General features: G+C 38.9%; 1 protein-coding gene across 4 annotated transcripts in view; it reads right to left on the bottom strand.

The window, feature by feature from the left end:
* The window catches only part of SHROOM2 (shroom family member 2), a 134,502-nt gene that overhangs the window by 69,697 nt on the left and 52,077 nt on the right, over positions 1 to 12,728 (bottom strand). For 3 of the 4 annotated variants that reach the window (XM_020786727.3, XM_072994382.2, XM_020786728.3), the window contains one exon: positions 4,268 to 4,419. In XM_020786727.3, coding sequence (XP_020642386.3) covers positions 4,268 to 4,419 — 152 coding nt within the window. Of the gene's footprint in view, positions 1 to 4,267; positions 4,420 to 4,657; positions 4,917 to 12,728 lie in introns of those variants that run through there. The other variant, XM_078390367.1, reaches the window with a different exon arrangement.

Genomic DNA, 12,728 nt, shown 5'->3' with positions numbered 1-12,728 from the left:
TACATAGGTGCTAACCATAGTTAATGCTAACTCAAGTCAGGACTTGCGGAGAGGTGTATAAGATGCTGAAACGAGGAAGAGAACTCATCACAAATGTTCTCTAATGACTGTCTGGCCTTCATGCACATTCAGAGTATACCTATGCTGCACATTATGGCAGTTTGATACCACTGTAACTGAGTAGTTCACAAAACTACGAGAGTATCCTCTTTGTGCCATCAGGTTTCCTATAGCAACACAATTCTATTGTGTACTTTTGGCCACCACATCACATTCATACCTTGATGGCCTCAAAACAGACAAAATGAAGCTGGAGAGTCTCTATTTAAAAACAAAGTAAGGACACGTTGATAAAAATATGTGTAATATCCTATCAAAATGTGAGGATTCTCACCTGCATAGAATAGAGGCTAGGCCCTGCTTGGGAGTGAACATTTTGCCATGCATACATATGTTCAAGAGTGAGAACTGAGAAGAATAGCAGACATCTGTTGTATAAAAGTGTAGCCAGTTTTCCCAATGCTGATGTCGAACAACGCAGACGTTTGGGGAAACATAACTCCACCACATTCCACTTGTTTTGCAGTTTCAAAACTTCACCTGCTGCTATATGCCCACATTCTGCTGTGTAAAATATGATGCCTGAAATCTTCAAGCTTACATTATTTGAAAAAGTTCAGATTTAACCTCACAAAGTCAGGTGATAGGACAGAGCAGTCTAACTTCCTAGAAGCCAAGGAGCTGGTGAGGGAATGGTGACACCAGACCCTCCAAGTCAACAAAGGGGCTGCGCCTTTTCACTGAAGTACAGCAACAAGATAGCTGTTTAAAAGAGTGGGAAAGAAAAAAGCTACTATTTTTTTTTTAAAAAAAATAAGTTGTGCTGCAAAGACTGCCTAATTAGAAGAGATCTACAGTTCTGGAAACCTCTTGGGGGAATAATCAACTGTGTGCAGAAAAACAGGGAGGTGCATGCAGCTTGAACACTGCACCTTTTGCTTTAATATATAGAGTCATCAAAACTACATTTATTTACTTATTTAAATTTTTAACCGTGTCCACCTAGTGGCCAAGACACTACTCAAGGCGGCTTACAATATAAGATAAAATTAAATAATAATCAAAATTAGGACATCAAAAAAAGAAACCCAAATCTATATGAACTATATATAAAAATAACTGAAACAAAAGATGGCAGCAGGGCAGAGACAATTATTCCAAAAATAACTGGATGTCAGTAATCTGATTGACAGAATTAGAGTTCTACGACAGAATTATATAAAACTGGTCTAAACTGAACATATGAATGTTCTTTGCCTTACAGGAGAACTGCTGCTCTTAGAAGGTTCAAGGAGCAGAAATTTTCCTGTTACAACTTAAAAACAGCAGCAGCAGTAAGAGCAATAACAACTAGAGTTTTTCAGGAGGGCAAAACCACATGGAATTGCATGCTGGCCTCTGAGCTCCATGTTGTCCATTCTTGGGATAAATGGCCTCTGTTTTAGTGCCACCAATCTGATTGGGACGGGCACAGATCAACTTTAAACTATTTAGACAAGTCATAAGAGCAGTCCTGCTTACTCAGACCAAAGATCTATCAAACTCAGCCATGATATTCTACTCAACAAAGTCTTCTCTGTATGCTGGGAAGATCGCACAAGATCAAGATCCCCTCTCCCAGCCCCGCTGTTTGCTCCAAAGCCAGAAACAGAAATTACCCCGAGAACCTAGATATGTCATATGGCTACCACTGCATAAGGAACTAGGAAGAAAAATCTCTGTTTTCACTATGCAACGCACAACTGCACAAACCTCTGTTATGTTTCTCTCCAATACTGTGTTCTCTTTCTCTCCCTCAGACTTCAAAAGAAAGCCCTAAACATTTCAGAGTTTTCTCAAAGCATGCTGCTTCCTCCTTTTAGCTGCTGTTCTCTGCCCCTTTTCCAGCTCTCCCCTTTTCTTTCTGTAGAAGAGGGTACACGGCATCACATTGGTTGCCATGGATATGAACACCATGGATTAATATAGGAGTATTTAATTTGTGAAATTTGTGTAATTTTACTTCTCCTATTTTACTTCTCCTATTTTGCTTCTGTTGTTGTAGTTTGGAAATGCCATTAAAGGTTTCAGAACAGAATACAGGAGTATTATTACCCCATCAGTTTTCTTTCAACTCCTTTTCTAATAGACGCAGCATGGAATGTGATGTCTTCACTGTCAATGGCACACTGAGTCAATGACGAAAACTCTATGTGGAGCTTAAGTCTAGAGTGTCTTTTTACTAGTAAGAAATGGCTACAAGGATCCAGTTATAAGATTTATGTAAATATCTACAAATGATGAACATCCAGATTCATGTGCAGAAAAATATCTGGATACCTGAAGGAAGGCTGCTATAAAGCTGAGAGGTCAAGATAGCAATGAGTTATACTGTGGAATGCTTGAAGACTTAAAGGCCCCCAAATAAACAGGTCAGAAAGATTTCCCCATTACTTAGAATGAAGAAGATGTATTAAACATGTCTTTTTTTCCAAACTAGAAGCCAGGGTTGGATCAAACAGATACAAATGATAATACAGTCCAGATGTGCTTTGTTATAAATTATTGGTTCCTGAGCTATACAACTTTGGAAGAACTCTCTGAAACTGTTCTTAATATGGGTTATAGTGTTGCAATCAGATTTCTTCATTTCTTGCTTCTATCCCCAATTCTCAAAAATTATTTAAAGGCTGCTTAGTACATTTTATCCCAATGTAAACATCAGAAATATATGGGACACTATATTGAACAAACTAAAAGTTCACTTCTATGCATGTCTACTCAAGAGTAAATCCAATATGGAATGCTTTTTAAGTTATATACAACATATCTGATATTATTTCTTCTTCAAGATCACAAAGATTCTTAATAAATTACAGAAAATAATATATGGACTAAGCACTATTGAAATACACTCACAACTTGCACAGCTACCCAGCCTCTAAGTATCATGTCAAGGTCCTATGCTGAAATAATTTACATTTTCTTCAGGGCTGTAAACTGCTGATATATACCACGTAATACAACAAAATATACGACACATATTTCACTTCTGTCAGCAACATATCAAACCCACCGTTTTACTTTACTATTCATCAAGAACAAAGGTGAGCCCTGGAACGCTCACAAGTTTCTATCTAATCGCATCAAAGCACAAAATGTGTTGCTTTCCTCAGTTGGTTATCCAACAATATGAACAAAAAGCTAATGCTAGAATTCTTTGAAGAAACGTAAATATAATGTAAACATATTTTCACCAAGGCTAACAGCCAAACATTAGAAGTGAAGAACCTTGGGCCTACTAACTTTCTATCTTGGGCACCCTGTGATTCTTCAGTGACCTCTTAATTCAGCTCCATAGGCTTTACCTGAAGGACCAGTTCTCTGATGGAAGAGAGGCAAAAGGTGTCTCAATCACTAGGAGTAGGTAGCAAAGAGTGGGGTATGACCTAATTACAGAAGCTAAGTCAGAAAACTGCTGGTCTGAGCTTGGTGAGGTGGCTCGTATGAACTTTAAACTTCCTTAGGAACCAGAAAGTGATTTTCCTGTGGTAATCAGGATCTCTTCATGTGACCACCTGAGCCTGTAGCAACATCCAGTCATGTCACCTACCTGTAAGAAGGATGCACAGGACTCAATGGGTTATGGCTATTTGGACCTTATTGCTTTTAATCCAATGCATAAGCTCACATCTGAGATCCAATGCATGATAAATGTTTCTCATTTGTGTTTAGCCCAGTGATTTCTAACCTTGGGACTCCAAATGTCCTTGGACTAAAACTCCTAGAAGCTTTGGTGGCCAGGATTTCTGGGAGTTGTAGTCTAAGAACATCTGGGGACCCAAGGTTGGGAACCACTGGTCTAGCCATTAACTGATGTGACTTAAATGTACACATATTAGCATTTTACCCCAGCAGTTTCAAAACCTTTAGCTTCCCCAGCATATTGAAAGGTGGGAGCTATTTATTTCAAGGAACTAAGTATCTGATAATTTACTTATTTTCTTGATTTCTATCCTACTTTCTTCCCAAAAAAGGTACCCAACGTAGCTCTGAAACAGGCTTTAGAACTCCCCACCACAGGAAGCCTGCCTGGTCCTCTCCTTGTAGGGTTTCTACCAGCAGTTTAACACTATTTTTATTCAGACAGAATTTTGAAACTGATTGGTTTCCAAAGACAGGGCTTGTTACAAATTTTAGTTTTCACTATTGTGAATTATAACCTTACCTTTTCACAACAATCTTTAGTGTCTTGTGCGAACCTTTTACCAGGCAGATAGCCTCTTGCCGGAATCCAGAGAGGTTGACATCATTGATGGCGATAATTTCATCTCCAGCCAGTAGCTTGTCAACTACTGCAGCTTTGCTGCCTTCTTCAATCTGAAAAATAAAAGTAAGTTTGAAATTGTAAAGAGAGATGACAAGGTACTTTATTTAATGCATTTTTCTTTAAATATATAGTGTCTGTCTGCCTCACAGGGTTATACAAGCAGCATATACACAATTAATAACAGAATAAAATAACTGTGCACAGAGAGAGAGAGTACATCAGGCAAAAGAGCAACACAGAGCAGTATGTCATGAATATCATGCAGATTCAAAGCCAATTCTAAATCACCTTTCTGCTTTGGCCTCCTCTTTTCTTTTGCCTCATCCTCCAGTAGACCCTTTCCTTACTACTCTTCCCCTGTCAAATGCCTGTTTGTTCTCCCTATCTGCTCACTCCCTGGTGTCTGACTCGATTTTATTCCTCTGCTTAGCAAACAGAAAAGCCCTCCCAGCACACACAGCTGCTACTTATTACTCATATGTTGTTGTTGTTATTTATTTATTTGCCACCTTGTTTAAAACAGTTAAACATATATTGAGATTAAAACATTCAGTTTAAAAACAATTTTTAAACATTTTTAAAAAATATAAGTTAAAAACCAGCATTCCTGAGAAAGCTCACTGCTTAAAAGCTGCCTGATGACAGAGAAGAGGAAGGGGGCCAAGCTGGCTTCTCGGGGTAGTGCATCCCAAAACCTGGGAACAGCCATGTAGAAGGTCCTCTCTCGTGTCCTCACCAAGCTTGGTAAGGTGTTGGAACCAAGCAATGAGCCTCCTCAGAACATCTTGAAAGCCAAGAAGGCTAATATGATCTTCAAATAGCCAGGAGTCAAGTTATAGCTATAGGCCACCCAGTGTGGTACAGTGGATAAGACTCAGGAAACCAGGGTTCAAATCCCCACTTGATCACAGAAATTCACTGGGAGAATAGAACCAGTAAAGCCACTCCTTGAATATCTCAGTTACCTTGACGCCCTATCAAAACTGCTGTAATTCAGTTCCAACTTGACGGCACATAACTAGCATATATAGCCTTTGTTCCCCCCACCAAGTATCTGTGACCCAAGACCCATAACATGACTATCCAAAGCTAGTCAAATTACTTTAGCACGTGAGGCAGAAAATCCACCAAGCACCTCTTCCCATTCCGAAAGAAACAACGTAACTAACCATTTACTAACTTTTTATGACATCCCAAATTTGCTGCCTGAGGTAGCTGCCTCTCTTTACCTAGTGACAGTGTTGGCCCTGGCCCCTGTACACAGAAGGTGTGATCTGAGATAGAATACAATACTAAAAAAAAAACAGAAAGTGGGAATGTTTTTCAGAGGCTGACATACGGTTTTGTGACACAGACCCTTCCAAGATCTTAGGAGGGTCAGAATCTCAGTATTCAACACACATTCAATAGCATCCACATCATTTGCAAGAGTCAGCACCACCTGTAAGCAGCATTGCTGGGCTACAGCTATGCCAGGAATCAAACCTTAAGAGACTTTGTACAATGTTGCTTTAAAGAGAATCCATCTCCTAGGACTGCAAGGAATGTTCCTTGTTCCCTGGGAGGCTATTTGTTTTGTTTTAATTTCTAAGGTTGGCAGTACACTGAATGAAGAGCAGAGAGGCTTTAGTTACCTCCCTCCAAGGATCTTAGTTCAGCAGGGGGTAGGAGCGTGACACATTCCACATACTGCAGTTTGAAGGCATCCATTAACAGCACAAATTAGGTTGGCTTGAGACCAGAATTATTCCCCTCCCCTTTAACTAGAGCATTAATTAAAGACAGAAATGGGGGCGGGGAGACAACCATTTTAGAAAGGCTTTTAAAAATGATCTGATGAATTCTGAAGTAATAATTTCAAAATTATTTTATAAAGGATATGATAGATACTGGAAAGTCTGAATGCAACTATATTTTGTGGAATGAAATAGCATCACTTTAAATTATATGAGAATTATAAAATTATTTTAATATTTCAATTATATGAGATTGTAAAATCTCTAAAGATATGGTCAGGAATGAAACGGATATTGATCTCCTACCTCCTCATTTTTGTCTTGGTTAACTTGCTATTTTTCTGTCCCTTCCAATTCTTTTCTGCTCCAGGCATACATAATTTTTACTACATTAGATGACTCTGTGTTTTGCTCTAAAGTAGAGATGCAGCTGTCTGTTGCTAAAACAACTTCAGAAAATCTATTGCACAACTGCATTTCCAGCATGGAACAGAAAATGCAAAGAACCAGGAAGGAAAACATTTTCCTATATCTTAATATTTACAAAATATACAGAGAGATAACATCTGATGGCTTAAAGAAAGGACAAAGAAGACAGAACAAAAACCCCTTTTATATTTAACTGAAAATGTATTTCAGGTCATTTACTTGTAAACATGAAGCACCTTAATCAGACAAAATTCATCATATCTATATGCAGTTTAATAATACATTTACTGGGCTACCAAAACCAAATTTTTAAAAAAATGAAGAGAGAAGCAAGCTTTTGAGACCATTAGACTGGGCATTAAAAATACTTGGGAAAGGCAAGAATGATGGAAGGATTCAAAAACTCTATTTTTAAAAAAGTGTTTTTGTGCCCCGTTCAAAGGCTGACTGAATTCTGTTTTTATTTTACTCTTGGATCTTACAGCTAAGTTTTTAACAGTAGAATGAATGCATAACTTAAATGTCCAGGTTATGCTGAAAATATATTTGCTCTTGAAAGTTTGCAAAGTATATTATATTCCATTTTTTAGTAAGTTGCTGGACTAAATTAGCAATATCATAGCCAAAATGGATCTATATGTTAATTGTACCACTAGGGAGACAACCAGGGACCATTCAAGAGCATCAATTCCTCCTTCATTAAAAACTAGTGGGAGTGGAGTTCTTTTCTAATTATTTAGAGGGCAGAGCAAAAGAAGGAAGTTGGTTAGTGGAGAAACTGAAATTAACCCAATGGGCCCTACTAAACATTTCAGGACAGAAGACAGTTCAGTCATTTTTATATAGTGTATCTTAGCAATCATGAATCATATTGGGAACCTGAAGAACCAACAGTACCTCTGTTATATTTGAAACAACTACTATAGATGATTACTTAAAACTGTTCTCTCTCTTAAAAGTGTATTTCTCTAAATATTGTTGTATAAACTAGACATGCATTCTGTTTAATCACCTTTATCTTCCTCACAGCTCTCTAAAAGAGCTTCCCTAACTTATCAGCATTCTGTCCCGAATCACTGTGCCCCCAAATGACCTATTCATTTTGAGGAGGAAAAGAGCAAACTTACATGATAAATGTGCACACTTAACCAGAAAGAAAAGAAAAAAAGAAAATGTCATCAAAAAACAAAACTCAACAACTAAAAAACCCCTACCAGTTTTCTGTAATATCTCAGCTATCTACCAGTATTAGTTGTAAAAGTGTAAAGTAGAGTAAAGTAGCATCAACATTCAGGATCAGCAGTGCCAACACATAGACGGATGATGCACTGACAATACTGGATGGGCTACCTACAAAGAAAGCAATCAGAGTGGAAGAGAAGCTAATATCTAAAACATTGCAACTTTCCAATAAGTTTTTTTTTGAGGGGTGGGGGCAAAATGCAACAAAGATCTTGAGAATAAAAAATTGGACAATCCATCACAGGAGTGGTGGTAGAAGACATAATAACATCACACATACAAGACACAAGAGATGAAAAGGAGTGATTTATTAACAATTGTTATGATAAACCTGCATCCCAACTTCATCACTTCTTTGTCGCACCAGTGACATGTGTACCATTGGTTAACAAAGTGCAGTGGTCCCCAATCTTTTCCAAACCGTGGACCCGTTGGGGGGCAGGGGGGCATCTGTGTGTGGGTGGATGGGGCACCCATTTGTGCGTGGGTGGACGGGGCACCCATTTGTGCGTGCGTGGGGGGCACCCGTGTGCACATGTGGGGGGCGTGTGTGTGTCCATACGTGTGTGAGCAGGGCATGTGTGCATCCGTGTGTGTATGGGGTGATGTCCATACATGTGTATGTGCATGGGGGGCGGTGGGAGATCTGTTTCTCTGGCCTGGTCCTGCAAAGGCTGTGCCCCGATACCGGGGATTGGGGACCCTGGGTTTATAGGATATTTCATGGCCATGACAGCTTATCGCACATTACACTGAGTAGTGGAAACTCTGATGTATTTGAGACTTGAAGAGGCTCTGAGGAAGCCTTAATTTCTGAATTTATTATTTAATATAAGACTGCTGAACTTCCATTTCCTTTGACCCAGATAGGCAACTACAGTCCTCCGGAGGTTTCTGACTTGTAACTTCCATCAGATCTACAGTTAGCACAGCCAATGGTGAAGGACCATGGGAGCTGTTGTCTTAAAACCGTGGTTCCCAACCTTGGATCCCCAGATGTTCTTGGACTAAAAATTCCAGAAATCCTGGCCAGCATGTTTAGTGGTGAAGGCTTCTGGGAGTTTTAGTCCAACATTATTTGGGGACCCAACGCTGGAAACCATTGTCTTAAAACACTAGGAGGGGGCATAGCTGAAAGCACTGTGCTTCAACATATGCTCAGTCCAGTCCACAACACTGACACCAAGATAAAGCTTCTTCATTAAAAAATAAAGATCTAGATAAGGATGCTACACTTATGGAAAGTTTATTTTCTAAAATATGCATGAGATAGTCACTAAAAACAGCTGTGTGCTGCATAGCATTGTTTTCACTCCCCTCCAAAAAATTTGCAAGTAAGGGGAAAACAGCTCTCTGAAAGTAGACAGAGCACTTATAAGAATTTAGGACATTCCAAGAATAACACATGAGGTGTTAGAGGGGAGGAGAGTGGATCATGTCCGTTGATTTAAACAGATGAAGCAGGACAGAGATGTTGCAGTCTAAAGAAAAAGACAGCAAGGGACAGAGCAAGGCCCATTAGCTTATCATCTTTCACTGCTTAAGCTTAAAATGCCCACATTCCTCTAAAGACACCTGTATAAACAAGCATGAGACTGGGTGCGGAAACGCAGTGTCACACACTATTGGGTTTCATGAGGAATGATGACTTTGTATCAGGTTGTTGTCCTTGGAGAGTTTTCTTTTTTGTTTCTTCTTAATAATCTCCAATGGGGGGGGGGAGTTTCAGTTATCAGCAGTTCTTTGTTATCAGCCATGACCACACAAAAATAGCATCCTACCAGCCAAAAATAGATTTAAGACATCTGGCATGAACTTTTTATTGTGTGTGTTGGTCAGAAACTACAGCTGTATTGCTATGCAGTTCTTTCCTACATAGTTGGCTTCTTTTTGCACAGCTTAAACAAGTTGTGCAATAATAAAGAATTAAACTAATCTTCTCTGTATTTTCATACCTCATCAATAAAGAACAGAAACTATATATTGCTGCTGAGATTCAGAGAACAGCAGCTTTGGATTCAACCATCACTGCCGGTATCTCTTGGAAAAACTGAACAACATGTCAGTTGAAAGCTGTGACACACTTATTTATTTTATATTATTCCAGAATGGTGGCTGCCTACATACTCAGCTACATGCTTAAGACTTTAGCTGACAAGTTAAGAAAAATGCAAGATCTATTAAGGTGTTCAAAATCTCAACTCCATAACCATGCAAGGACAGGACCATAAGTTTGCCCACCACTTCCTTCACTGCTCTGCTCACATGGAAATTATAGTTCCAAAGAGCAGAGCCTCTCTTATACATGGACAGTCTCCAAACAAGCCAGAACTCTGATGTTCCAGATTTCTAGCCCAAGTGGAGGCCTTTCACATGCAGATGAAGCTTTCTTTTTCAGCCCTGCAACATTCTATGTAAGCAAAGACGGGCACACGCTGTGCTCCCTTTCCAAAATTTGAATATCCAAACAAAGCTACAATCATTGTCAGAATCAAAATATTATGCTTCCTACTGATAAGCCAGGATCTCATGGAGATTCCCTACTTCCTATTTCAAAAAGATCAAAGAGTCAGTATAGCATTGCTGATACAAAGTCTAACTTATCTCCTTGGAGCTACAGCTAACATAACACATCACAGCATTTCAAGGACCTTTCTGCTGCTTTTAAAGTCACATGATACAGAATAGGACTGTTTTTCAAGAAACAAAAAAGCTCGGCCCCATTTGGTAAAACCTTCACTCAGGTGAAGAACATTGCAATGGACTGATATGTTGAATATTGCCCGTAACACTTCCAGGGCACGATGGCACAGACTTCCTTCAAAAGAATTGTTCTAATTTTAAAAGGAGGGTTCCCAAAAGCCATGTGTTTTGCTTATGCTTAATAATTTCATCCACATATTTTACTGTTTTCTAAAGGATTCATCCAACTTGGATCATTACACCATTCATGGGAGTGAGGTTTTGATTTCCTATAAAAGGGTGTACATGTTCTCTTCGAAGGCATTTTGATTTTGGTTGCGCCTTATGAAAAGTCATCGCTGCCTTTTGTTAACTGCTCTACTTTCCAGGCCCTCCAAGGTTTTAAAGAATGCTTATGGACTTTCTTTCCAACAAACATTAAAAACATTTTCAGTTAAAGATCAAGTTTGCCACCCAGGTTGTAAAATCAAAAACTTATGAAACTCTTTTATGAATTCCTGTGTTTAAATTTAGTTTCCACCTTTTTCTTTTAGCCTCTAATCTGGAAAAAGACAGGACCAAACATAGTTTATTATTGTGGTTAAAGCCTTTGACTTGCGCGCTGGCATATAAACCACATTTTCAGCAGTGCTTGTGTGAAGATTTGTGTTTCTTCCAGTTCACCTCAGGAAAACCACTGTTACCATACTACAACTATTTAATGAAGGAAACAGATGTAAATGACTAAGAAGGGTATTAAAATGGGTGAAGTGGTTTGGAGTTCAAGGTTCAACTGTATTTTTATAGTTCCTTGCAGAAGAAGAAAGTAAGGAAAAGGAAAAGGAAAAAGAAACCATGTAATTTTATAAAGGAAGAGAATGCCATATTAACAAACTAAAGACCCTATAAGGCCTCTAATTTTAGGTATAAGGGATCATCATCCAAGATTTTCTGAAAGGAGTAACTACAGAATGTGGTTCTTTGTCTAGCTGTGGCTTGAAACTGTATGGTGTCAGATGCCTGCTGGAAGACTGTTAGTGGGACAGCCATTGTCTCAGATCCCTTCCATGAATCTTTCACGAATCCTATACTCATCGTCCATCTGATGTGGGAGAAGAGCCAAAGTCCTGCCCCCAGACATACTGATCCTCTACTGACAAGCAACACAGAGATTTATTATTTTTTAACATTCACACATTGCCTGTTAGACAGTTTCTAAGTAGTTTTGCAGAATTAAAAGCAGGCAAAAGAGGATGGCAATGTGCTGGTGTTTCAGAAAGTAATTGTAATAGTATAACACTTGATTTTAAGAGGTCAGGGGTGCACTAAGTACCATCTGGCAAGAGTATGAAGATATCCGTAGGAGAAGAAACATCTACATAGAGCAGCAGTTTATGGCTAGGATCTAATGGTGGCATCACACACACACTAATAACATTTGTTGAAACTTTGTTCTATATTTTCACAAGAAAAGAATCCAACAGAGTTTCCAGGTGCTCAACCTGTTCCACAAATGGTAGCAAAATCAGTAGTGTGCTTAAGGACCACAAGAGTAGGTTTGCTACCATATGCTGAACTGGGGGGGGGGGCACTCCACTAGTGCAGAATGTTTTACCTCTGCTAAAGTTGTATACTGGATATATTGCAACCTACATCAGCTTCCCATGCAACCAATACCTAACGTAGGTCCATTTAAATTGTCATACTATATGCATTTGGCCCAAGGAAATTACAAATATGCATTTTTGCATGACAGCTGAATGGTAAATCCAATAATCACTTTAGTGCTTATATCTGTTTTTCTGAAAAATTCTCTAAATCCTATGTCAAATACGCTATACTTGTCTGGTTACTTTTGTCAATGATTTTTAGAAGTACATAAATCAATGTGGAAAATGAGTAGACTTCCTTTCCATCCTGTTACACTCCACTAACACGCAAGCTACCTTTTCTGTTGCAAAGGTAGAGTCCCAAAAGGGCTGTTGACAGCTCTAGCACCTGAAAGTCCAGGTATGTTGAATCTCTTCAGCAAATGCATAATCCTGTTTGCAAATCCACTACTCCCAGACTGATGTAAATATTGTCATATTTCCTATTCCTTGAGATTCACTAAGCTTATTTTTATGCTGTTGCCATATATAAGCTAATAAAATGTATCCTAGACAGTTTCGAAACCTACAAAAACTGTGCTACTTCAATAGCCATTGTTTTTAGGTGCCTTGCTTCTATCCTACTGCCCTTCCTCACTAAGCCTCACTAAGCCACATTCA

Source organism: Pogona vitticeps, chromosome 3 (genome assembly GCF_051106095.1).
Source record: "Pogona vitticeps strain Pit_001003342236 chromosome 3, PviZW2.1, whole genome shotgun sequence".
NCBI lineage: Eukaryota > Metazoa > Chordata > Lepidosauria > Squamata > Agamidae > Pogona > Pogona vitticeps.
The sequence above is the reverse complement of the archived record's forward strand: the minus strand, read 5'-3'. Positions and strand labels throughout refer to the sequence as shown.